Source organism: Bombyx mandarina, chromosome 15, assembly GCF_030267445.1.
Source record: "Bombyx mandarina strain Sakado chromosome 15, ASM3026744v2".
In the NCBI taxonomy this organism is placed as follows: Eukaryota; Metazoa; Arthropoda; class Insecta; order Lepidoptera; family Bombycidae; genus Bombyx; species Bombyx mandarina.
This window is the reverse complement of record NC_143221.1, coordinates 3,671,570-3,699,498: the sequence shown is the minus strand read 5'-3', so window position 1 is coordinate 3,699,498 and position 27,929 is coordinate 3,671,570. Positions and strand designations below refer to the sequence as shown.

At 36.3% G+C, this 27,929-nt stretch overlaps 2 protein-coding genes across 4 annotated transcripts in view; both read left to right on the top strand.

The window, feature by feature from the left end:
- Positions 1 to 18,338, top strand: part of LOC114245540 (uncharacterized) — a 110,438-nt gene extending 92,100 nt beyond the window's left edge. For 2 of the 3 annotated variants that reach the window (XM_028177746.2, XM_028177743.2), the window contains exons 4-11: positions 4,063 to 4,160; positions 6,605 to 6,818; positions 8,130 to 8,281; positions 10,302 to 10,495; positions 11,345 to 11,455; positions 13,978 to 14,156; positions 15,152 to 15,278; positions 15,551 to 18,338. In XM_028177746.2, the coding sequence (XP_028033547.2) occupies positions 4,063 to 4,160; positions 6,605 to 6,818; positions 8,130 to 8,281; positions 10,302 to 10,495; positions 11,345 to 11,455; positions 13,978 to 14,156; positions 15,152 to 15,278; positions 15,551 to 16,767 (2,292 nt within the window). In that variant the 3' untranslated portion in view covers positions 16,768 to 18,338. The remainder of the gene's footprint in view (positions 1 to 4,062; positions 4,161 to 6,604; positions 6,819 to 8,129; positions 8,282 to 10,301; positions 10,496 to 11,344; positions 11,456 to 13,977; positions 14,157 to 15,151; positions 15,279 to 15,550) is intronic. The other variant, XM_028177747.2, reaches the window with a different exon arrangement.
- Positions 18,339 to 18,880: 542 nt separating this feature from the next.
- LOC114245498 (retinol dehydrogenase 11) lies at positions 18,881 to 26,661 on the top strand. Its single transcript, XM_028177679.2, has 6 exons — positions 18,881 to 18,999; positions 19,297 to 19,745; positions 19,903 to 20,138; positions 21,395 to 21,631; positions 25,924 to 25,996; positions 26,409 to 26,661. The coding sequence occupies exons 2-6, from the start codon at positions 19,461 to 19,463 to the stop codon at positions 26,577 to 26,579; spliced, it is 1,002 nt and encodes a 333-aa protein (XP_028033480.2). The 5' UTR covers positions 18,881 to 18,999; positions 19,297 to 19,460; the 3' UTR covers positions 26,580 to 26,661.
- The last annotated feature ends 1,268 nt before the right edge of the window (positions 26,662 to 27,929 follow it).

Below are 27,929 nucleotides of genomic sequence, written 5' to 3'. Positions count from 1 at the left end.
TTAAACCGTAAAATGAGATTTATTTATATCTACAACTGGCGAAAACCGAAGAGAATACTATTTGCCGTCTATTTCAGCCTCAAATTATTATATCACGAATACGCAATTGACGGGGCCCCCCGCGGCCATAACATACATTCAGGATTTGACCAACACGCTTAGCTCGTGTCAAATCATTCAAACGCACGATCGCATTCATCATCTACCATTAATTCTTATCAATAAATTTATATTCAACTATCAATCAGATGCTTCGAATCAATCAAAAATCAAGTTTTTTTACATAAATAAGGGACGTAATGTATTTTGTGAGCACGCACACGTCGGAATCGTGATGCTATGCATTTGTATATCGAAACAATAATGTGTTCCGGTTTGAAGGGTAGGACCGTCATTTATCAACTGAAGTTTCGACCTCACGTCTCAAGATTGGCGAAGGTGCTCATTTTACGATGTCTATAAACTCCGGTAAAGACAACAGGTGCAAAAATGAAAACTGTACCTATATTATATACATTTGATGATTAATTTTGATGCGTTCTAGCATTGACGGGCAGGTGAGTTCACATGTTAACCCTTTATGCTTTTGCTAGTTAGAATGGATGCTGATCTGATCTTAACACGTGCGGTCAGTGTGTTACTTTAGCATTGGAATTAGGACTTTTAAGTTAAATACGTGAAACTTTACGGGCTGAAATAGGCAGTTCGTACAAGTATTGAAAAACGTTCTATTATAAGTACTCATGATTAAGAGGAAAGCTAATTAGGAAAATGAGGCTTATGTTTACTATTCACGAATAATAGGGGAAGCAGCGGCTCGAGATAACCAATCTATGCATTGCCGTATCTCTGGCCTACTTTTCCCAACCCATTTTTCTCTTGAGTAATAATGTCGTGTTTACTGGTTCCATTTGATTTCCCATTAGTATAACGCACGAAGGAAAACTAAGACACGAATGGTTACTAAATTGTATTTCCCTGAAGGGGTATGTCGTGACGCGAAATGGTGACCTAAATGTGAAATATTGAAGTACAAAAAAATAACATTGGCGGTAATTTTAAACAATACTAAGTTTTGGAAGTACGTAGCAACGCTCGAGATATAAAGTTTTGTATTATTTAAATTCACGATCTTGGGGTTTGCAGAGGTCAGAATGTCACGCAACGCCACACCCCCTGCTATGTTGGTCTAGTATAATAAAATTATCTTGACAATTATGTTTTAGATTCAGATCGATCTCAATAAAACAAAACACTCGAGAAAAGTACGAATAACATGTAAACTAATCTCCAAAAAAAAAAGGGAGCTAAGGAGAAAAAAAACAAAGATGATTCGGTTGCCGTCCCGAAAAAAAAAAAAAAAGAAAAAAACACTCAAGCTACTCTTACAATTCAACAGATCCCGCCGACTTCTCAGTATATTGGCTGTTAACAACAATTGATAAAAGGCGTTGAAGAAGAAACGTGTCAGTCCAATACAATACAGTGAAAGGTTGTGGTCTGATCGTGAGGGTGTGTGAATGTCGCATGCGCGCCGAGTCCAAGGACACGCGCCTTGCCTCAGTCTGGCGGGAGGCAGCGACGCGGCCACCGTCTCCATGCACCACGATCCGCATTGCCGCAGTGGCAGCCGCGTGACTCCGACCCGAGGTTCAGACCCAGCCCAGAGCAGAGCGACCCTAGGCTCGGAAGCCCCGCGCTCCCTCCGATTCAGTCTCGTAATTGGATTTTGTTCGTTCAATAAGCAACGTTGTTCTGATTTGATTGGTGATCGCTTTTCGCTTCAGTGCTGCTGCAGCCTGCTTCCTCCTCTAGATAGCGGGAGTTTCTGTCGCTTTATATGTATTAGCGGCTTTTTTTTTTCTAAATTATATTTTTTTTATATTTGTCAGGCTTATGTAACGTTTCAATAATTTAGTTTAAAGAACAATTTATTACGTTAAAAAAATATATCGGATAGATCAAAGAATACTGAATGTGATTTTGAAAACAGTGGAAATGACTTGCTGGGAAACTATAGGACTTCTGGGTCCTTGCGCGCTTCTTGCCTCTTCCGATAACAGGGTGAGTTTTGAACCACCTAAACCAGTTATGACCATCCATAGCTAAACATCCCACATATTAACCCTTCAAAATCAGATCAAAGAAACCATTTGACCTTTCCCTTATTTGAGTAATTTTCCAAGCCATTGGTCACACTTAAGTGCCGTTTGTAAAAGTCTTTGTACCGGTTCCTATCGAGAACAGCTTCTGGTTAAATATTATACATTTTTAGGGTTGGCATTACAAAATAGTACCATTGGTTATCTAATTAACTAATTTATTTATTTAAGATATTATTAAAACGCTTCGCACATAGTTCGTATTACAAATATTGACGATATTAATGACTTGTCATTATAATGATATCGTAATGGCAAATTCTAACAGTCTCGTAAACAACGCTAAACTGAGAGGGTTTTAACAATGGTTTCTCTGGTGCTTTTAACGACAGAAGAGGTGCTCCGGAGAAATGGATTCTGGTATCGTTTGGACACAACCTGGGTCACGGAGGAAATGGAACCATTCGAAGATGTGAAACCGGATCACGTTTTCGTCAAGCCGTGGTCTAGAGACATTTACTACGCTAAATTTCCTGATATACCCAGAAGCGAATCCGAAGATGAGAACTCCCTCAGCCTGAAGGGGTTCAGGGTGAAGCATCGCCAATGGAAGTCAAAAGTGGACGTTAAACGCTATAGTCTTTCGAAAATGAATATCACTCAAGTTACTGCTAAATTTACCGACGGTGATTCTACGTGTAATGAATTGAAAAGAGTTTCTTCGTTGGCGGAGGTCAAAGGAACTAATCCTGGTGATGACAAAGTGAGAGCCTTCTTTGAACGTTTGTTGCAAAGCGTTCCACCTCCACCCGTTGAAGACTTGCTATCCACCACCACAAATGCAAACATAACCTCAATCTGTGAAGCACCGAAACGTAATAACGATTTCGAAGATATCGATCTTCCCGATTACGAACATTTCGTCAAGAACAAAATGCAAGATTTAGAAAGTAGTAATTACATTCCGACAACATCGACATTAAAAAGATCAAATCGCAACGTTAATTTCAATCTCGGCAATTCTAAATGTCCATTGGACTGTAACGAGTTTTGGTACGAGTCTATTTACGGTGTGTCGGATTTATTATCTATGGAATATGATGAAAGTGTGGACACTTCAAAGCTCGGAGAAATTTCACGCACCGACGAAGACGTCCTGAAAGATATAGAAGTATTTCCGTCTTGGTCAGAAATAGTAAACGAGTGTGGGACTAGCGATAGTATTTTTAAAAGTAAAGAATCTTTGAAGTCACTTGAAGATTGTATTATAGCACAATCTCACGGAAATAACCTAAAAAGTGTTGAATCACTCAATGATGTCTCCAATGAAGATGATTGTTACACTCGTTTTGCAATTTATAAAATTTACAAAAATGTTAAATGTAATTTGAAAATGAAAGAGTCATCTTCGTTGTATGATTTAAAATGTGATAGCGTTGAAAATATGACCATTCAAAATGCCAATCGAGAAATTTATAATAGAGTGTACCGCTTGTTACCAAAACTAAATGATGCAAGTAAAGAATCTTTAAATAATGATTAAACAAAATAAATGTTATATTTTAAATGAAAAATAAATGTACTTTGTTTTATTTAACGTGTTTTATTTATCTTTTATCTATATATACATAAAAGTGAATTGCTGTTCGTTAGTCTCGCTAAAACTCGAGAACGGCTAGACCGATTTGGCTAATTTTGGTCTTGAATTATTTGTGGAAGTCCAGAGAAGGTTTAAAAGGTAGATAAATATGAAATTGCTCCGAATTAAATAAAAATAACAATTTTGTTTTTCCTTTTTTTGGTTTTAAGTTTATTTTATACAAAATTTTAGATCTTTTATGTATCGATTGAGGCACTACGAAGTCTGCCGGGTCAGCTAGTTTTAAATAAACATAAAAAATCTAAATGAAACGAAATTTCCGAAATGATTTTTTTTTTTAATTTTTTTTATTTCTTTCAGCCTCCTGAAAACGAATTGCAGAAGAATTCGGATCGCGTGCTTTCGGAGCACGAATTGAGGGTACAGCGATCACTACAGAAACTAAATGTACCTGAATGGTAAGTACTAATTCAACCACGAATTATTATTGGTTTGGTTCGCTCACTTTATATCTCTTCAAGGTTTTATTTATAAAAGGTATTGAACAATGTAAATGATTAGCGTAGAATTACATTTATCAATTAAAGTTATTTAAAGTTAATGCAAATATTACGTGAAATACGAATGAAAATTTAAAAGAAACCTGGTTTTAAACGTACTCATCTATATATTAATACGTGAAGCACAAACTTTGTACCAAAAATTGCGAGGACGGAGGAGTATGAAATTTCCCACACTTATAGAGAATATAGAGGAGTGCAGAATCTTAATATTTATTTTAATTATGCATATAAAATACATTAAATGATTAAAAAAACCATTACAAACACTACCATGTATTTGACACAATATCCATATATATTATATATACTCTTTGTTTAATGTCAAACTTTGGTTATTGCTTAAAGTCTGTGGTCAAATTGAGAATAGATTAATATTGTTTATCTTTAGTATTATTTGTCTATGTGATTAAAGAAGTATAATAAATAGTCTTTGACAATAAAACCATAATAATGTTCAAACTTATAATTTCAATACATTACAGTCGAATTTCGACTATTGGGGATCACTAGTTTAGTATAATTCGCTGTCTTTGGCGTCCCATCAATCCATTAATGAATAAAAAATATGAAGCTTATGCTAAAATTAACCTGGTACTATAGCTTCTCAACGGTCTCACACGCTCACCATAATGAACGCATGACCGACCTCTATTGCAATTAACGGACAACTAATTAGTCCTGCTTAGAAGATATTGTCTGTACAGACAACAGTGCTCTAAGTATGAATATATTAAACTGATCAGAACCAAAGATAGTGGGCCAAAAGAATTGCCTATCAGTTGATTTTTTATAGGGCATACCCCCTTTATCGACTGTACCAACAACATTAGGTCAATTGATAATGAAGTTATTAAAGACGTTATTCCTTAACATTCAATTCTTGAAAAAAAATTATTATTTATCAAGTTTTTTTTTGGAATATAGATGTAGTAATGCAATATTGAATTGAATATGCAATTTCGAAAAGGGCACATGTCGCATATTTTGTCAAATACGTTTTTTCATATACATGTTGTTTTGAGGCTTACCTACACCCATTTTATAATAATTCCAGTAATTTTCAATTGCTAGTTAACACTAAAATATATCTCAAAAGTTAATATTTTAAATTTTACACTGCTTTAGAAAATAATCAGTTTTTTTCATTTTCTAAGCATTTTACATTTTCAGAGATGCCTTTTTCGAAATTGCATATTCAATTATATAACGCTGACATATTATGACGAATAACACTTTAGTAGTCCGTGACGAAATAATATATTGTTAATAATAAAAACGAGATTGAACCGTGAAAAGTCGCGAGTTCGCGAATTGTAGATACAATTAAAATTACCGTGAAAATAATTTTAATTACATCTAGCACTCGCGAATACCGATGAAAATATTAAAGGATAGTGGTTTAATAGTATGCTATACTTTAATAGTAATGACTCGGTCTACGTTGCTTTATTTCAGCGATTCCCAACCTGTGGTACTACCGGGGTCTCGTTGGGGGTAGGGAAAAACTATATTGCGCAAATACTTATATAAACATTATTATAATGTATTATGTCTACAATACAATAAATAAATAAAAAACTTAATAGACACCGACCGACAAATAGACCTTAAAAGAAACGAGATACATTTTTAGGAGGGTATAGAGTTATCAGGGGGGGGTACTCATCAATGAAAAGCTTTATTCAGGGGTACGAAAAAAGATTGGGAAGCACTGCTTCACGGCACTGTTAGTCGAAGTTGCAAATTGTAGACTCGCGTTGTGTTTCATTATCAACCGGCTGTAGAAGTTAGATACACACTTTTCAAATAATACATAGTGTATTCAGTGGGTAATAAAGTTTGACTTTGACGACGGTACACGCGTAGTATTAGTTTACGTTTAATGTACTATATACGTGGGACTATATAGTTTCTCTCCCCTTTTTATATAAGGAGAGCATATACAATAAACAGTAATATTACCTACTTATGGGCCGTATCAAATGATCCTGGCTGAAACCCTTAAACAAATTGTATGGTATATACATAGTCTAATTAATTTTGACTATTACACAGTATTAAGTCGAAGGGAGAAATGCTATTTTGTTTAACCTTTATATGATCACCCATAGACACATCCCACTGAGTTTCTCGCCGGATCTTCTCAGTGGGTCGCGTTTCCGATCCGGTGATAGATTCTGCTAAGCACTGCTCTTGTTAGGGTCAGTGTTAGCATCACTCCGGTTAGAGCCCCGTGAGCTAACCTACACGTTAGGGTGAAGTTGAAATAGCCTCTCAAGGCTATCAGCATAGGTAGAAAAAAAAGAAAAATATATATATGATCAAAAACCCGTTTTTAGGTATAAGAACGCACCAGCCCCACGCGAGGGCTTCCTACTTCGAAAGCGACTATCTGACGCATCAGCTTCGGCCGCGCGCTGGTCCGGTCTCAACTCGAAGACCACGTCGCTGGGCAGCCTCGGCGCCGCCAACGCTCAGCCCCCTCCGCCGCAACTGTCACCACACACGACCAGCTTCGGGAGATGGTCGACAAGCCGACTGAATTCCAATCAAGTAAGTGTATCGGAAAATTAATTTCATTTAAAGACAACAATGATGAAGAAGTCGAACGCCGAATCAATATAAGTTGGAAAAAAATCTGTAACTTAAAGGAAATTCTAAAAGGGTCCTTCCCTCTTCACCTGGAAAAGACTGTGATGGATACCTGTATCCTACCGACTCTCTTATATGGATGCCAAGCATGGACTTACAACACAAAAATAAAGACAAAATTAGCAACCTGTCAGAAAGCGATGGAAATAAGTATATTGAATATAAGAAAAATACAAAAGATAAGAAACGAATACATTAGAGAAAAAACAAAGCTGATAGATGTTCTCAGGTACGCTCTAACACAAAAGTGGCGTTGGGCAGGATCTTGCGAGATATACGGATAAAAGATGGACATTAGAAACTACAACATGGGAAGGACCAGTGGGCAAAAGAAGAAGAGGACGACCAAGGAGCAGATGGATCGACGAAATAATAGCAGCAACTGGAAAAGAATGGAGAAACAAAGCCAACGATAGGGAAGAGTGGAGTAAGCTGGAGGAGGCCTATACCCGAATGGGGGTTCCAATAACACAAGATTATATTTAATTTTGTAATTTTTTTATTTGATAAGGTGTTTTTTTCCTTACTTTGATTTTGGAAAAAAAATGGGCTTATTATTATTATAAGTGTATCGAGCAAATAATCCACGTTCTAGTGTTTTCTACGGTTTTCGCGTGGCCTAGACATAATTAGAATTCTTTTTACCGTTTAATCGGACGAATATTCGTAACTACGAAAACTGTTAAAGTATTCTATACGTTTGAAATAATTTATTGACAATAAAAAAACGTGATATTAAACTGTAAAAATATTTCTAACGAATTCTACAAGCTAGTTTTTTTATTGCCTAAATGGTCGAACGAGCTAAAAGTGAGTTTTGTCTCGTGATACATTTGTTTTAATCGAATTAAAACCTTCAACCTGGAAACACTCAGTTTCGTTAGGGTTAACGGTCATAGAAAAACCGAAAAGGGTTGAATTGAAGTAACTGTAATCGAAGATTCAGATTAGTCCATATATCTCTGTGTGAGTCGCTAAATTCACGTTGTGACGTCTATGGCCTTCTATAACCACTTAATGCCAGTCAGGCCGTGAGCTCGTTAAGTCATCTTCGCAAAAATAATTAGTCCGAGGTATATTAATTAGACGATATCTTAAAGCGTATTCTATATTCACATAAAAAAAACTTGTATGTCGGTCTGTATATGGCTAGAAAATATCCCGACACAACTTCTAAACATTCCTAAAGGCTTTCGTTCTCAATCATTTCAGACGTCTCCGTGCTCATCGACACGGAGCAGCATCCGTGGTACCAGTCCGCTTTGCTCACCATCGACCCGATCCTCATTCAGCGCGCGGCAGCCCTATCTCGGCTGGAGGAGCCAAGAACGACTGAATAGCACTCCGAGAACACCGCATGAGAGGTAGGCATTAAATAATATGATGATATATGAAATAAGTAGTGCCCTTGTACTCTGTATCCTTACTGTCGTGTTTCTTCTAACATCTGTGTGTACAATCACTACATAGTATAAAACAAAGTCGCTTTCTCCGTCCCTATATCTGTCTGTCTCTATGTATGCTTAAATCTTTAAAACTACGCAACGGATTTTGATGCGGTTTTTTTTAATAGATAGAGTGATTGAAGAGGAAGGTTTATATGTATAATAATATCCATTAAATAGGGGAGAAATTAATAATAAATTACAGTTTCCGAAGCGAAGCGAGGGTGGGTCGCTAGTATATTAAAAAAAAAAAGAAAGAATAGAGGTCACTTTCTTAAAAGAAAATGTCATCACTCACAATCAAACCATGTTTCTCTATTGCTGTAGATTGTTAGATGAACTTATAGCTTACCTACCATTGAGTGGACACCAGAGCTCATAATATATCACGTTAATACCGCCAACCATCTCGAGAGATAAAATCGACTGCTTTTTTTAGTTTAGCTGTTTAGCAAACCTAAGAGGCTATTCCAGCTCCACGTGAGCTCACGAGCTCAAAATGTGAGAATCTGTTAACACTACCTTTAACAAGAGCAAATCAACTTAGATATCGGTGTGCATGGGAGTATAGTCGTACCTACCTACGCATACGGACTCACAAAATGTTCAAAAAATTTATCAAGAATATTTTCAAAATAAAGACTATACAGAACAATGTCTTTGGTTTTTTTACCCAAAGCCTTACGACCTGCAAGACGTCGTGCAAGTTATTTATGAAATTTCCGGGTTTTATTTTATAACTTCGATGCTGTTCCTTTGTTTTAAAAGTGATTCGCATGAAGCGTGTACTTGGAACATAGTTCTATCGCTGGACACGAAACGCAAGGCATTTAAATGTCAGACAGTGTACGGCTTCTCTGCTTAATTTGGCCAGTTAATTTTCAAACTAGATTCGGCACGTAACACGTTTTATTTATCTGTCATCTGAAGAGGACATCTGTCATCTGATTTTACTGGTGGTAGGACCTCTTGTGAGTCTGCACGGGTAGCTACCACCGCCGCCTATTTCTGCCGTGAAGCAGTAATGCGTTTGGGTTTGAAGGGCGGGGCAGCCGTTGTAACTATACTGAGACCTTAGAACTTATATCTCAAAGTGGGTGACGCATTTACGTTGTAGATATCTATGGGCTCCAGTAACCACTTAACACCAGGTGGGCTGTGAGCTCGTCCACCCATCTAAGCAATAATAAAAAAAAGAAGAAAAAAAAGATGAGCGGTTACCGTCGATCATGCGATACGATGCGATGTTAAGAGCATAGCCAAGCCGCAATCTACCGAAAAATCAACATATAATATTGCTCATAATCACGATTTGTTGGAAATATCAAAACGAATAGGTTGAACATTTTACAAGTGATTTAAATTCAACGGAATATAAAGTTGTGAAAGAAATGCAAATTTTACCAGAGTCTGTTGACTTCGTCTGACCCCTATATTAAAAAAAAAATCAAACTTGTGAACACGCTATTTAGGTAGCTATGACTGGAATATTTATGGTACTAGACCTTCTGGTACCATAAATATAATAAGGATAAAAAATATTGCATTTGTCATAAGTATTTATTAGATAAAATGTGATATAATATTTATTTATTTTTATGTATAAAACACCTATTAATAGTTTATATCGTTTGCATGAATATTCTTTTGTCGTCAGGGTGTAGCTGGAATAACCTCTTAGGCTAAAAAAAGAATATTCTTTTGTTCAATCGGTAAATACTCTGCTGCCTTTTCTTTTGATGATTCACGCCCATGTGATGGTTGTCGGGAAGATATAGATTTTGGCGATAAGACTGCTCGTTGTACTTTTTCTACTTAACGTTTTTTTGCATTTGTTTTGTTTTATTATTGGTGTACAATAACGCATACTCTCCCTTAAAAAAACCCTATCCTCTTTAGGTCGAAAGAAAATTAAAAAACGAACGTTTCATGTTTTCAGGCTGGCCTCGTCTCTTCTCCAGCAGAGCGCTGCTTCGTCGAGAGCATCAGAGGAGATCCAATCGTCGATAAAGGAAGTGACGTCGGCGATCGTCCACTACGTGTCCGGGTTGGAGCCGGCCAACGGGGACATAGACCGGGAACCTTCGCCTCGATCCAGCCAGAAACTCTGCTGGCTTGAAAGCTCTTTTGTTGGTATGTTACTTAATTTGCATTAAGTCGAGGTCATCGAACTGCCGATAAGTGCTGGATATCAACAACGACAAGGATGCAAATTTTAAAATCCATTAAAGGGTTAACGAACTCACTGTTTACCTGTTGCTAAGTAGTTACAGAGCTCATAGGCATCAAGACATCAGAATGAAATATGAAGCCGAAGAATTGTATTAAATGAGGGCGTCAGCGCAAAAGTGGCCTAACCCACAATTTTTAATAATCATCCTTATACGTATATTGCAATTTATTTAAAATATAATAAATTTTGATGCAAAACCGGCCTATCCATAGTTTCACCCATAGATAACAGATGGCTTTGTAAGCATTATTTTTGCGCGTATTGTTGTTTGCCGATTCAAATTCATGAAAACCTAAATCTCATTGCTCCATAATAACTATGGTAAGCTTAGGCCACTTTTGCGCTTACGGCCTCATATAGCAGTTGGAATCCTGCAGTACAATGGCACGGATGCCACTGACAAACTTGAAATACGAGGTCCAAATCATTACATTGCAATAACCGCCCCTTATCCTCAAAACCAGTACGTATTTTAACCTTGAACCAATTTTTTTTTATTGCTTAGATGGGTGGACGAGCTCACAGCCCACCTGGTGTTAAGTGGTTACTGGAGCCCATAGACATCTACAACGTAAATGCGCCACCCGCCTTGAGATATAAGTTCTAAGGTCTCAACTATAGTTACAAGTTAGAATCAAAATAAAAAACAATGACGGTGCCAACCCTAATTGGCTTACGAACACATGCTACTCTAAAAAACGATGAAAAACTCCTTTATCTTAGATTTAAGATTGTTATTAAATCTGCAGGTACAAAGCCATTGGACTCCCCGCAGACACCGCTGGTTGTTTCGGAAGCGCTACCGCCCCCCCACCCGCGCCCCCCCTCGTCGCTCCGGCTCGACCACCGCGCCACGCCCGGTGAGCGAGCGTGACCACGCCACGCCACACACTGCAGATTCTGATAAAACTATCACATTCCTGCTAACATTTTCCGCCCGGGGGCATTTTTCTTTTAATATTCAAACTTGGCGAATCAACACAGGCGGCCAGTTGTTTTTATTAAACGTCACTTACGTCATGGAACTTGCATTTAAATTCGGAACCTGCAGTGTTTTTTTAATTTAATTAAAAATATGTTTCAATACTCTGTGCGTTTTGTTTGTGCTGTTTTTTTTTTGTTTTTAAATGTATTTAGATGTTTTTCTTTTAAATCTCAGTTAGTACACTGAATGATTTAATTTTATGAAAAGTGTATGTGTACGTATATAATAGAGCTTTATAATATATACTATGTATAAGACTCAGGACCATAATGTGTTTTTTTTTCTTATATTGGTTTATTATTTGTATAAATTATCACCGATGCACCTTAACGACGCCCAAAAAAAATTATTATGAAATAAAAACTTTTATTATCTATTGTGAAATCAAAGCACTGGCTTGTAGTTGCTTGCATCATTCGTTTTTATTGTCTATGTCACTTGACCACTGCTTTATAATTTGGACGGATTTTCAGTGAAAACCCTGAAGAATTATATGTTAAGTTTTATTCATATTTGTAATCGAATTGTTGTAATTGCGATGAATTTTTTGTTGTCTATTTATCTTATCTATTATTTAAAGGTAACTTGCTGTGCATATGGTATATATTTCAAACATCAGGGACTCAACTAAGTTTCTTTTTAATTATATTATTGCCATATATACATTATAATTTCAGGAATGAATTGATATTTAAACCAGTTATTTTGTATTAAGGATGTCATTCAATGTACAGAATTAAATTATTTTGTTTTTAATGTTTGTTTTGACGCAATATCTTTGAAGTTAGTTTTATTGCTAGTAATAGTTTCATGTAAATAGAAAGTGTTGCTATATTTTATTTTAGGTGCTAATCATTATATAAAACATACAAATATAGCTTTAAATCGGGTCACAAATTAAATATGAATTCATAAAACAATACCTACCGCATACAATTTTCTATTTAAAAATCTGTTTTTTTTTTCACATGGCAACAGTTATCAGAACCATAAACAAACGGTGGTGAGAAGTGACGTTCAAGTCTATAAATTTCAAGTTCCTTCTACTTAAATCACCTCGTAATTTATGTTGGGACTGCGAAACACTCCCTAAGTAAATTATACAGGTTCTGATTAGGTTAGAAATAATTTTATTTGCGTTTGAATTTCGCACCGCCTCGAATAGGTACCTCCGATTCAGCCACGAACCCTTCGACTAATGAACCATGACGTGTACAAAATACAGTTATTTTTGTCTGTGGATATTAACTGACCTCTTGTTTTAACCATTTACGTATATTAGGTAAAATTTTACCATAAAACGAGAGTATTACTTATTATATAAGCGCTAAAATATTAATTGGACATAAAAAAACATTTGTTCAGCTCTCTTCTTGTTGTTTTTTTAAAAAAAAAAACATTTCTTTTAGCATAGAAATCTATATGCTTATTTATAAGTCATAGAATCTCGGTACCTTTCATTAGTTTAAGTGTTTTCGAAGACTTAAGAATATTAAATGTTGTCTTCTCTATTATATTCGATGATAAGTATACTTTTAGTTACGTTTTTAATTATAACGATATTTGAATATATTCATTTTTATTTTACGTAATTTGTTTTATTTTTTGTTTTTGTGACGTCCATAATTATGCTTTAATAAGTTTTGTAAGGTTTTGCACTGGCGCACGAAAATCTGAATCATTGTTTACGAAAACGCATTACAATCGAATTACTGTGGTAATTTGATATTTTATTTATTTATTTATTACACTTCATGTAAAATTTACATTGGCGGGCTTAATGCCTAAGGCATTCTCTACCAGTCAACCAAAGATAGTGCAGAGTAGATAGTGGTAGGGGCAATGAATATTTTATGTCACATATAAAGGTCATTCACACACCACAGCCTATTCCAGTGTTACTGTTGACTAACCAGTAAGTATATCTACGCCAACCATTTGAAATCCACGCTGTCATAAACACGCTTTAAGCTTACAGCGCATAAGCAATAAAAAAATATATGTATATAAACAAAAAAATCGCTTCTGGAACTCTTTAAATAAATTTCTAATATTATAATACTATTGCGAAAAATGAAATGAAAGAAATCTCTAAAATCAGCGTTGAATAAAAAAGGGAACAGTTAAACTACTTGAGACCTTAGAACTTATATCTCAAGGGGGGTGGCGCATTTACGTTGTAGATGTCTATGGGCTCCAGTAACCACTTAACAACAAGATGGGCTGTGAGCTCGTCCACCCATCTAAGCAATAAAAAAAACAACAAGATGGGCTGTGAGCTCGTCCACCCATCTAAGCAATAAAAAAATAAAAAGTTAAACCAACGTTGAATTAATTCAACAGTATAAGAATTTTCGATATCCGCCAATCTGACCACATAAAAACGCGGTTTTACAGACTGGCAGGATTCCCAACGCTCCCTGAATCTCGGTATCGCCCGCCCATCTCCAGGGTCTACCACGTTAGAAGATGTCCTGGATTCGCTACTCGGTCTGCCGTCGCAGCCAACTAGGATACCCACTCCTCAGCCGAGTCCTAGAAAGACTTCAAGCCCGTATTATCTTACCGGTGGCAAGGTACACATAAAAGTCTATGAGGTTTATCTTAATAAACACAAAAATGCATAATTTATTCTTTACGTTAATAGTAAATTTGGTATCGATTTGAATGGGGCTTGATCACATAACGTAATGATAAACAAATTTTAAGGTACTTGGAGTTGGAAATTACTTAAGTCTCCACGAACTTATAATCTACACACCCGATGTTATTTGTCGTCATGTGATTGTACCAGTGCTAGATTGCGGGATAGCAATGGCATTAGATAAATGTACCTAAGACGTATTCTCGAATGACTTCTACGAGAAGACTGAAGATCTTGCAACGACCCGTTTAATTTGTAAATTTCTTCATGGTATTTTGTTACATAACAGGAAATAAAAGGGTATCAGCCCTGCTCATCCGCTGACTTGAAGTAGTCATCATTTTCTTCGAAGAAAAACTCTTGGTATTGATGTTGATTATATGTTGAAGTCGACCTCTTAAGAAGTCGTGGCCTTAAAAGATAAGACGCCCGATGTATTCGTATGAAGCCATGCGATTTTGCCGGAGTTCGAATCCCGCAGACGGGTATAGCGATTTGTTCTAAAGGAATGCGTACTTAACAGATGTTTACGAACTATTTCCACGGTGAAGGAATAAAATCATGCAATATAATTTAAAAAAAAAACCGGCAAAATTAGGTAACATCGCACGGTAAATAAAGACCATCATGAATATTCCTGTCACGAAGTAGTCCTGTTCGGAGATTGGAACAGTCATCAAAGATTAGAATTGAGTCTTCAACCTCATGTTTCCAGGTGGATGACGAAATCCAGTTTCATGTCACTACATTCACCCAACATATTAGAAAAAAAAACTTATTATAAAGGCATTAATGCGTTGACTGTGAACAACCCCTAATAAGCTAAAGAGAGTTCATCCGCACAAATAACAATTGGCTTGGGTCTAAAATTGAACTTAATTTGAATGAAGTGTTACTTATTTCCTGGACGCCCTTGTCCTTTCCCAGAGCCCTCGATACGAACAATTGGTGAGCAGTGGGCACAGTAGTACGTCCCCGGCGTCAAGGTTCATGGGCACACCGAGTGAGGAGCCAAGCTCCTTCACGGACCCCAGTCCCGACCACGATCGACCAGGTAGGAACGATATGTAAGTTTGAACCGTTCCAATTTTAATATTCTCCTACCCGACACACACTCATAATTTGAGCGCACAAATACAACAACTACATCACCCCAGAAATTTGATAGGCATGTTGTGATCTGTGGATTAGTAGTAGAGTATTTCGTATTTATGTTTTGTCTTTTAAATGGTTCTGAGTCTTTCTTTGAATGCGAGTATGGCTCTGTGCTGTGAATAATACATTAGAGGTTGAAAGACCCGTTCTTTAAAAGACCCGTTCTTCCAGGCAAGGATACAGTTGATACTCCAGCAGCGATGCCAGAGCCGCGGCGATCCCGTTCGGCTCATGGCGAACACTCGCGTCGGAAGAGTGAACCCTTCGCTCAACATAGTGCATCCATAGACCGTCGCACCAGTCTCGATGCTGCGGCACTGCGCCCTAATGACCAACAACTTACCCATCACGATTCCAAGACGTCCCTAGCTTCTCTCCAAACTGAAAATAGCACTGACGACGCCTACGTCAGATGTAAATACCCAAAATGCTCTTCTCGAGCCCTTTTGTCTGAAGCTAAAAGACATTACAAATCGTGTCACAATTGCACCACCATGTATTGCTCTAGGGAATGTAGACGAGCTCACTGGGAGAAACACAGAAAAGTATGTCTACACTCTCGGGCGAGCGCACTGTGTAGACAAATCATATCGGCGGCTAAAGAGGATGCGGATTCTTTACATCAAATTAGCACTATAGCTCACAAAGGTTACTTAAGTCAAGGAAGGGGGGTCGTCAAAGTATTTTTTACTAGTCCCGAATCAGCGGAGAAATTCACTAACCACGGATTTCAGTATCTAACTGAACCTGAATATATGAAGTGGACATCGCTCCAACCAAACGAAATGGGCGTGGAACTATACACGGAAGTGGTCAAGCTATGTAAGACCTACAATCCCGAGACGAGGGTTATTTTGTACGTGGCCGTATGTATTATTAGTGAAGTACCCACAAAGGGGGCCGTAAAGTGGGAGAGGCAGATGGTGTCGCGGTGTGCCAAATTACGTCTGAGCAAAACCGTAACGGTCATCATACAAGAGCAATACCGTCGACGGCAAAGGAGAAACAGTAAAAACACACCAGACGAATGGGAGACGTTAATTTTGACATCCAAAATGGACGTGGCGGGCGAGAAAAATGCCGCTACAGCTCACAAATTCAGAGAAATATGTTTCTACAACATACTGAAAGAGCTTGAGAACAGGGGGGTCGTGCTCAAAAAACACTTCCCCGAAGTTTATTCACGACTAACGGCTTACGTGGACGGCACAAGCGATAGATTCATCCCCATGACTATCTATCCTAAGGACGTATCTAGCGGAAAGTCGTTCATGTGCATCATTATACCCGACAACGACATAGAGAGTGGGACCCCGACGGATGGTAAAGTGACCACGGTGGACGTCGGCATCGACCGCTCGCGGCATCAGCTGTCCACTCCCATGTGAATTAATGGCACAAACATTTTCTACTTACGAAATTTGAGGTATCGATCGGTAATAATAAATTTTTACAATAACAATTGGATGTATTTGTCATCGAATAAATATTCACGGTTGTCTTCTAAATCTCTAAAGGAGAATCTCTGTGTTGGTTCTAGAAAATTATGTGTAGTAAATCAGATATTTTCGTTTGCACTGTAGTCATGTGCGACTAGCCACTGATTAAATGTACTTACTAGACAATTTGTGTATGATGGATCCAATTTAGTTCAATTATTACTAAGCTTATAGTTTATTTTTTTTTGCGCTAGGCAGCGGCCTGGCTCTGCCCCTGGCATTGCTGAGGTCCATGGGCGACGGTAACCACTCACCATCCGGTGAGCCGTATGCTCGTCTGCCTACAAGGGCAATAAAAAAAATTATATAATAAGTTATGCAATTTTTTTTAGATATTTATTATTGTACCTATAATTGTTGATTGTTGGGTTAACATGACATTCCGAAAGCATTTTTTATGTTTATGAATTGTTATATATTTTATGAAATGTTTTATCTTTATAAAATAGAATATTAACTAAAGGTTTTTCGTATAAATATTAAATAAGACAATATTGTTTCAAGAGATCATAAGGCCGCGATGGAGATTACTGAATAAAAAATTTCATAGATTATAGCCATAAAATGCTTAAAATTTTTTTTAACTGCCTATGAAAATTGTTAACAAGTAAAAAAAATTAGAAAAAATTATAAAGTATTTCTAGGTATTATATATTATGTATAAATTATAACGTATTTATTGTTAATATATCCCTTTAGATAGATATTAAATAAATAATATAAACTTCTGAAAAACCAAATTAAAGGGAGTTTGTCTTTGATCAACAAGTGTAGTTCCATTTTTGATCAATGGCTTGTACTGTAATAAAAATTTTTATTCACATATTTAAATTCGCTTTTTTAATAAATTTATATACTTTTATTTAACAATACTAACATTGTTTAGAATCTTATGATCAAAATTATATTATTTTTCAGAATATTATTACACTATCAATTTTTCAAGATTTAAATGTATCTGCATCAACTCTAAATTGTTTGAAATCATACTAAATACCTAATTCTCATGCTAATTAATGATAATAAAAAAATAAAAATGTCACGTTTCCCCACTATCTGTGCCAATAATATTACATACTAGTCATATAAATTAAAAAAATCCTATCTTCTATTTAAAAAAAAAACATTTGCTATGTAACTAAAAGTACCTTAACGCAAGTTGCGCGCTATTTTCACCTTAAAATTTTTACTAATAAAAAAAATACTTTGATAAATGTAATGTGTACCTAAATGTAACTGCTAAATTCAAAAGACCAAATATGGAGCTTCGCCACTGTGTAAACAAAAATTGTATTACATATAAAAATTCGATGAAAACAATTGCATAAACATTTGTAATATAGTTATGTCGTTCACATTTTGTGATTCGTATTTTAATGTAACCATATCATTGCTTTTCATAGTCTGAAACCTATGTTTTATCTAGTTGTTCCTGAATATCAAATAAACGACCCGGCTATCATTTGTTTTCATTACTATCTTAGTAGAGGGTTAAAACATATTTCACAAAAGCAGAAAAAACTGTTAAGTGGTCACATATTCAATTGTTCACGGGCCACCTGGTGTTAAGTGGTTACCGGAGCCCATAGACATATACAACGTAAATGTTGTAAGGTCTCAATTTTAACAGTACAGCGGCGTCCTCACCCTTCAAACCAAATACTATATTCATGGCAAAAATAGGCAGGGTGGTGGTACCTACCCGTAAGTAAGTAAGTAAGTAAGTACGTAAGTAATTACGTAATATTTATTCCGTAAATGAGTGAATGAGCACGGAAATCGCAAATGTGCCTTAATACACTTAGTTTAATGCCGCGAGCCATCTTGCGGTATGAGGTTAGAGTATCCGTTGTACGTAGGTCCGGCCCCTATGAGGAGGCAGTCTCCTCCCGGTGATGGTCACGGGGCGACCTAAGGGGGTTTAGGCTAATTTTACGGGGTTGACGTTAATTGCTAGGTCACAATGGTTGTAAGTCATTAAACTAACCAGTATAGACAGTGCAATCGTCGGCTTGTAAGAGATACGACGCGAGCAGGGAAGCTGAGCTGCATAAGCTAAACTATATATGTAGTTGTTTAAAGTAATGTGTAATGTAATATGGCGAACTAACGAACACTGACGTATGTTTGTTTTCAATTCTACACCAAATCACGTGCATACTTCGTAATAGAATTCTTTTCAATTATTTCATTTGATATATTTAAAATTCCTTCACTAGCTACACTGTTCCCGCCACTTTAGCAAGTTTCCATAAATAGTTTTCAATGAAAACTCTATTGAAAATGATTTTGAACTGAGTTATTGCTCAGTTCAAAATTATATAATTATTTTAATTAACATTCTTAAATAAATACAAAAAATATTAACTTATGTACTCTTTTTCATGTGATTCATGTGAGTTTTTTATTCTATTTCAGAACGAAATCTTTGACCTTTGCCCGAATGACATTTGTATTACATCAGCTGACAAATTACAAAACTCGTATTCGTCGAAAACACAGTAGAGGTGATAAGACTGAACATTGTTTAGGTATATATTTTACAACTACCAATAGGTACTGATTCATTTTACATTAAAAACATGGTGTCGGCTCCGGTGATTTATGCAGCAGTGCCCATCTCAGTAGTAGTGGCGATTGGAATAATACGTAAGCTGAGATCCAAAAATTGGGGCAAATGTACTAGTAATACATGTCTGAGAGGCAAAACCTTTCTGATAACCGGTGCAAACAGTGGTATCGGACTTGAAACAGCTAAAGCCTTGGTTAAAAGAAAAGCCCGCGTTATCTTTGCATGCAGAGACATTGCAAAGGCGAAAGAAGTTATTGCCGCAATACGAGAGGAACAGCCAAATGGTGGTGAAATGGTAAAATATCATTTTTATATTGATAACTTTTACACAAACGTAAATTTGGTAAAATTAATTAAAAATAAAATTCAGTATTATTTCTTACATATTCTATTTATTCCATTATATAATTAAAACCATTTTTATGAAGATATTGTTACTCTCTTACTTTTAGATTCCAATGCAGCTTGACCTCTCGTCATTTGAATCTATAGAAAATTTTGTGGATATTATAAAGGCTGGTTTCCATAAAATAGATGTCCTTATAAACAATGCTGGTGTTGTTGTTCCTTTGAATCAAGATGAGAAGACAAAAGAAGGATTTGAAATACATTTTGGTGTGAACCACCTAGGCCACTTTTATCTTACTAATCTTTTGTTAGACCATTTGAAGAGGGCTACTCCAAGTAGGTAGGTATTTAATATCTTATTTACTGAGGTTTTTATATATTAACTAACATATTAACTATGTTCCTTGCTACTTTTAGCAGTATAATGCTCATTAATAGAAAGTCAAGTTGTCATGGCCAAAGGATAAGATGTCCGGTGTATTCATATGTAGCGATGCACCGGTGTTCTAATCCCACAGGCGGGTACCAATTTTTCCATTGAAATATGTACTTAACAATTGTTCACGATTGATTTCCACAGAGAAGAAATAACATTGTGTAATAAAATTCAAACCCGCAAAATTATAATTTGCGTAATTACTGGTGGTAGGACCTCTTGTGAGTCCAGGCTGGCAGCCGTTGTAACTATACTGAGACCTTAGACCTCATATCTCAAGGCGAGTGCCTTGTAGATGTCTTTACATTGTCTTGTATTTACATTGTAGATGTCTATAAGATTCAGTAACCACTTAACACCAGGTGGGCTGTGAGCTTGTCCACCCATCTAAGCAATAGAAAAATATAATAATTAAAAATTACAAAACTAAACATTCACTATGGGTAATTATCACAGTTTTATAAGTTTAATTATGTTTGATTTTACACACATTTTGTAAAGAATAAACCATTGCCTATTTTTATTTTGAAGAATGTAAAAAATCCACTTTTTGTAATACATATAATATATGTTTTAGACAGCAGTATTTCTTACGGTAGTTATAGACAAGTGGTACTATGTCGCAATAACTTAACAGATTCACACAGGGATTGAAATTAGGGCAGTTAACACATATGAAACATACAAAAGTACCAGACTAAATGTGCTAATGAACTTCTTTGTGCTTCTCTACCTGTAATATTGTTGTATATTGTTTTGTGAAACACTACACAAAAAGTGAAGATCAATTCAACATCAATAAAAACATTTTGAATGCAAATAATTGTAAATGAAAACATAAAAAAATACATGCTAATTTATTAAAACATTTAATTGGAAGAGTTTTTGATCCTCCACAGATTCATGTTCAATCATTCTGTTCATATATGAATTAGAAGCCATCTATGGAAAATCAACTCAAGCAGTGTTTTATGGAGCGTTATCATAACATATCAGGACCTTTGTCCACAATTCTTGTTATAGGACCTATGTAGAACTTGTATTGATCTGGATTAAATGACTCAGATTTTCCCTAGGGCAGACTTCTAGGCCTCTATAAGGTAATTGGTTTTATTTTCTTGATTTTTTTACAAAACTGCATTGTTAAATTTCTATTTCAGAATTGTAATCGTGTCTTCAACGTTACACGAAAAAGGAAAAATCGATTTTGACGACCTAAACTTAAGGTCGGAAATAGAATTAGCGAAAAAAGGCAAAAGCGGTCGTCACAACCCCGGTTATTGCAACTCCAAACTAATGAATGCATACTTTATGATATCATTAGCTGCAAAATTGAGAGACTCCGGGGTCGATGTCAACGCATGCTGCCCAGGATTCTGTTACACGAACTTGTTCAGGTAAGTGTAAGTTAATGACCAACATTCAATAAATTAATAGGAGGACTTTTTTTCTCTACCTGTCGTGGCGTGCAACTTCTTTGACAGGACATAAGACCTACAACGACTAGACATAGACACAGACTAAGACAGACACTTGACAAGAATTCAAAAATAAAGAAAGAAATGGAACGAGGGCGTCCGTGACTAGCGGCGGCAGTACATTTTTTGATTACCTAAAAGACGGACACAAACGAGACGACAAGGAACGAATTGACGGTTCTCATATGTTCATAAAACAGACGACAAAAGAATTAACCGATCGTTCAAGTGGTCCTTCGACCGTTCACTACCTTTTCGCTGATAGCCTAAGAGGTTATGCCAGCTACGGCCGAACGGGTAGGTGAGCTCACGGGCTCAACCTGAGAGAATTTGCTAACACTAGCCCTAGCAAGAGTAGTGCTTTGCAGAATCTACCACCGAATCGAACCCACGACCCACTGAGAAGATCCGACGAGAAACTCAGTGGGCAGAGTACATATTTAAATCGTTTGGAATGGCAAATATATTTTGCAAATTTTTCGTCAAAATTATCAGACATTTTGAATGAAAATCAAAGCTGATTTGATGTTTTTTTGTACTCGTATAATTTTAACTAAAAATATTCATTACCTACTTTTGGTTGCCATTAACGCTACTATTTTATTGTATTGTATGTAAATACATTACGTAATCAATTTTATTATGCTCTTACTAGATTGTTCGAAGGTTACGTATCGCTGTACGTGTGTGTAGAATATTAATAATGTTCGTTACTGAACGTTGCATCATTATATGCTGCGGCGAGTTCTGCACTGACCAATTTCTATAGCAGGGGTGGCCAACCGGTAGATCGCGATCGACCCATCAATCATGGCTAATAGTTCAGTCGATCGTGGCTACACAAAAAAATATAAATACATTGAGCAGACTGCGCAAAGTAATCACCAATTGTTGCACGGATCGTTTTCATCTTGTATCATTTGTTAATGACAAATAGTTCTCTTTTAATATATAATTTCAGTTTTATGTTAATCTTTTCAATAAAAGAAAATATACTACTTATTTGTATACTGAACTACATTGTTTCACTAAATTTCAAGAAATGTCATTAGTAGATTATTAGTGTTACGTCAGTAAACAGTAGATCTTGGTTCTAATCAAGTTGGCCACCCCTGGTCTACACAAGAAGTTTTCGGCCATAAAATTTGCATACATTTACGTAATTACTAGTTGTAGGATATATGCATATATTGTGTATGCACCGCTATCTGCTTTGCCACAGATAAGATAATGATTACAATGAAATTGAGAATTCCATTTTTATGTTTCAAAATCTATCCAATAAACAATTGGCGGACCATGAATGTGTATTCCTGTTATCGTCAAAAAAAAAAAATATACAAAATAGAGATGACCCATTTTTAATCTATTTTCGCATCCAACGCTATTTTGGTATCGATTTCTGAAGTTCCCCTAACAATCCGCTTGAAAAAAAAAGTGTGTGTGTCCGCTCCGACGCACGACTGGAGTTTACTGGATATAAAAAATTAAACGAAACAATACGAGAAATAGTTCTATATTACGACAACACGATACACTACAGATTATTAACAAATTAACGAGACACAAAACAAACGACTAACAAATATATGAAAATACAATAATGAGAGAAACGCGCGATCAGTACGAGGCTTTGTGGCGGACTGCCGGCGCAGCAGCCCGGCGTCACCTGCGATAACGCGGCCGCGCGTTGGCTCCTGATTGGCGCGCGCACGCATCACGCAATCAGGAGCCAATCAGGCGCATAACGCATTTCGTGTGACATGCTAGTACGATTTTGATTGGCGCGCGCACGCATCACGCAATCAGGAGCCAATCAGGCGCATAACGCATTTCGTGTGACATGCTAGTACGATTTTGATTGGCGCGCGCACGCATCACGCAATCAGGAGCCAATCAGGCGCATAACGCATTTCGTGTGACATGCTAGTACGATTTTGGTCCCCATAATTTTCATACCCCGGGCCTATATATGTAAATCGATTCTAAAGGAGTAAACTCCAAAAAAAAGTTCGTATAACAAACGCGAACTATTGAGATAGCTACATAAAAATGCGTTCCGAACATGCATGGGACGAGAATAGTATATTTTTTTTGGAGTTTACTCCTTTAGAATCGATTTACATATATAGGCCCGGGGTATGAAAATTATGGGGACCAAAATCGTACTAGCATGTCACACGAAATGCGTTATGCGCCTGATTGGCTCCTGATTGCGTGATGCGTGCGCGCGCCAATCAAAATCGTACTAGCATGTCACACGAAATGCGTTATGCGCCTGATTGGCTCCTGATTGCGTGATGCGTGCGCGCGCCAATCAAAATCGTACTAGCATGTCACACGAAATGCGTTATGCGCCTGATTGGCTCCTGATTGCGTGATGCGTGCGCGCGCCAATCAGGAGCCAACGCGCGGCCGCGTTATCGCAGGTGACGCCGGGCTGCTGCGCCGGCAGTCCGCCACAAAGCCTCGTACTGATCGCGCGTTTCTCTCATTATTGTATTTTCATATATTTGTTAGTCGTTTGTTTTGTGTCTCGTTAATTTGTTAATAATCTGTAGTGTATCGTGTTGTCGTAATATAGAACTATTTCTCGTATTGTTTCGTTTAATTTTTTATATCCAGTAAACTCCAGTCGTGCGTCGGAGCGGACACACACACTTTTTTTTTTAATAATCGCACGTGCTGTTTCGTTTATGTTTAGTTTGTAGAGCGTAGGACTGTATGGGACCCAATAACGCAAAATAAGCCCACGAACGTACTTAGTTTGTGGACAATTACCCAGACTAAATTAGCTTCTTTTTTCTCTACCCATTCGTTGGTAGCCTAAGGGACTATTCCAGCAATGCGCGAACTTGACTAAATTAACGTTCCCTAATTAAATTAACGTTTATAACGAGCCTAAACTAGAGTTTTCACGTGTTGGCGGTGCAAGAAATACACATGCGGCGCTTATTTTAAAAAACAGACGATTTCTATAGCAATACCAATAATATGTATACCAAAAAAACATAAAATGACGCTGTTACGTAATACGCCAATTCCGTTGATATTTAGGGTCGATTCGACCAAACAAGAGTAAATCTTATTCTTAGAATAACTTGTCAGTTAATCGAGAGTAAATCAATTTTACGTTTTACCATCTACAATTCTAAGAACTAGTGGTCCCGCAGTAGTCGAAATTCGACTATAATTAATTGGAATTGCAAATTTGTACACTATTATGAATGTATTTTATACTTCTATTATCACAAATTTCGCCAAGACTACACTATAAAAAATATTAACAAAGACAAACAATATTTAATCTCAATTTGACAACAGACGTCAAGAACAAAAGTTTCACAATAAATAGTATGCATGCGTGTGTGCGTCAAATACATGGTATGTAGTGTGTGTAATGTTTTCTTTATTGATTTAATGTATCTTTTATGCATTATTTCAAAAAAATATGAGCATTGTGCACTTCTTCTCTATATTCTCTGTAAGTGTGGGAAATTTCATACTCCTCCATCCGCGCAATTTTCGTAAAAAGGGGTACAAAGTTTTTGCTTCACGTATTAATATATAGATAGTAGGCCTATTCGGGAATTGTTACTATACCGCCGTTTCGCACGGAATGGCGTCAGTCAGTCCAATCATCTGAATTCTGTCATTTCAAAAATATTTGTTTTGTTTTAATTTCATGTCAAAGCAATGCACTAAGTTATTATTAATAGTCTGGCATTGTATAATGCAACATTTAAACGAAAAAAGATAAAACCACACGACAAAACTTGACAATTCCCTCATCATCCCTCATCTTTCACTACAGCTACTTTTTCACACTAAAATACGGTAAAATCGAGTTGATGCATTGTATGCTATTACACTATGCCGTTGTACAACAACATTTATTTGCCGGATTTTATTTTCGTTCACCATTCACTCTGCTATTCGCGTATTGTTATTCCCAGCGCAAGTATACTATCGTTCACGTGGAAAAACGCCTATGGATTTACTCGAGATTAAAATCATGGAATAGGTTATTCCTCGTGTATAAATTTAAGTTTGGTCGAATCCACCCTTAGTTTTGTAGCTTAAACAATCTTAGACAAACTAACAGATCAGTTCTTGGTTGCATTTATCACGGGTCCTTTTTTTATACGTGAACAATATCTACGGATATTATTATTAACATTAAATTACAAATTCATTAAATAATGTTCCAGATATTCGGTAAAATGGTACCACTACATTATGATGGCGCCAATCTTTCTTCTTTTCATGAGATCGGCCAAACAGGTTGGTATGAAGATTATTTGACTTTGAATTGAATATTTTCGAAATAGGTACAGAGGAGTATCTCATGATGGCAGGAATTGTTCGAGAGATCCCCATTATTTTTTTCTTTTTTTTTATTGCTCAGATGGGTGGACGAGCTCACAGACCACCTGGTGTTAAGTGATTACTGGAGCCCAAAGACAGCGTAAATGCGCCATCCACCTTGAGATATAAGTTCTAAGGTCTCAGTATAGTTACAACGGCTGCCCCATCCTTCAAACCGAAACGTATTACTGCTTCACGGCAGAAATAGGCGGGGCGGTAGTACCTACCCGTGCGGACTCACAAGAGGTCCTACCACCAGTTAAAAATACATGTAGGTATTATAATAATAGGTAATTTAAAGGTATTATATAAAAAAGTATTCTTTCAGGGTTCCGAAACAGTATTGTTCTGTGCCACAGACCACAGTCTTGAAGGGAAATCGGGCCGGTTTTACCGCGACTGTGTCGAATACGACACCAAGTATCCATTTGACAGGGCCGTGGAGAACAAACTGTGGGAGGTCAGCGAGGACCTGATCAAAGCCAGGAAGCCGCTGTGAATCCGAAAATACATTCAATGACACGTCATCTCGAATCGGTCGATCTGTTTCGCATTTTTATACCAAAATTATAAATTAACTAGCGACCCGCCCTCGCTTCGGTTCGGAAACATGAAATTTTATTATTGATTATTTACGACATCACATTAGGAACCTCAAAAATAACAGTATTTCTCCACTATTTAGTGGATGTTATTATACATATAAACCTTCCTCTTCAATCACTCTATCTATTAAAAAAAAGCCGCATCAAAATCCGTTGGGTAGTTTTAAAGATTTAACCATACATAGGGATATAGGGACAAAGAAAGCGACTTTGTTTTATGCTATGTAGTGATTAAATCAATTAATTCACAAAAATAAACCGAAAAAGCGCTCCAAATTTTCGGGCATTTTCGTAAGATTTAAATAGACCTTAATGTTATAAGAATAGCAACTAAACTTGTATGACAGTTTAAAATAAATAACATTATTAGCGATTGTGAAGGTGTTTTGTTTGGCGTACGAAAATATAGTTTATATACACGGTGTAGTAGCCTATTTTCATCAGGGACAATGTCGGCTTCTAATGGAAAAAGAATTTTTCAAATCGGTCCAGTAGTTTCGGAGCCTATTCGAAACAAACAAACAAACAAATCTTTCCTCTTTATAATATTAGTATAGATTCATATTAAGATGACGTTGCTATGAAAGTGCCAATATTTAAAGACAGCATCATGACAATGTTTTCTTAGGTATTAAATTTGGATAAACAGCGTTATCAAATCTATATTTATAACTATACTATTTGTTACTCGCGGCTTCGCTCGCGTGGTCAAGGAACAGTGTCAATTAATTTTTCTATATTAATAAAACAGTTTCATGTGGGAATTGGATGTTTTTTTCGGGATAAATGGTAGCCTATGTCACTTATCTATTACTTTCCGTTGCTTCGATTCGGCGTGTGAAAGGACAAACAAACATACATACTATCACATATTGCACCTTTCGAATTGAAGTTGGCTTAATCCAAAATTCTTGTTTTTGGGTAAATGCTAAAAATGTAATTTAAGAATTGTAGATAATTTCTCAGTTGCCATTTTAATAATTTTAGCCTTAAAATGCATGCCTTAAATTTTAAAGTACGCGCTTGATTTAAAAGAGATGGAAAATGTACTTTGTCCTTTTCTAGATAAAAAATTAAATTAAATTTTTAATTTATTGTACATAAGCCGTTCAAAGTATAAAACTATTTTTTTTTTTTCAAATTTTTAGTTATGTTACTTCAATTCTAAAAGTGCTATAATATTAAATTAGATTTACTGTACCTAAAACATACAGTATAATAATTAATTATGTATTATTATTTTT

Excerpts from the sequence above, each read along its gene's own strand:
- LOC114245498 (XM_028177679.2), top strand. The coding sequence starts at position 19,461 with ATGGTGTCGGCTCCGGTGATTTATGCAGCAGTGCCCATCTCAGTAGTA. Across the intron at positions 19,746-19,902 it reads AGCCAAATGGTGGTGAAATG|ATTCCAATGCAGCTTGACCT; the intron begins GTAAAATATCAT and ends TCTTACTTTTAG. Across the intron at positions 25,997-26,408 it reads TCATGAGATCGGCCAAACAG|GGTTCCGAAACAGTATTGTT; the intron begins GTTGGTATGAAG and ends GTATTCTTTCAG.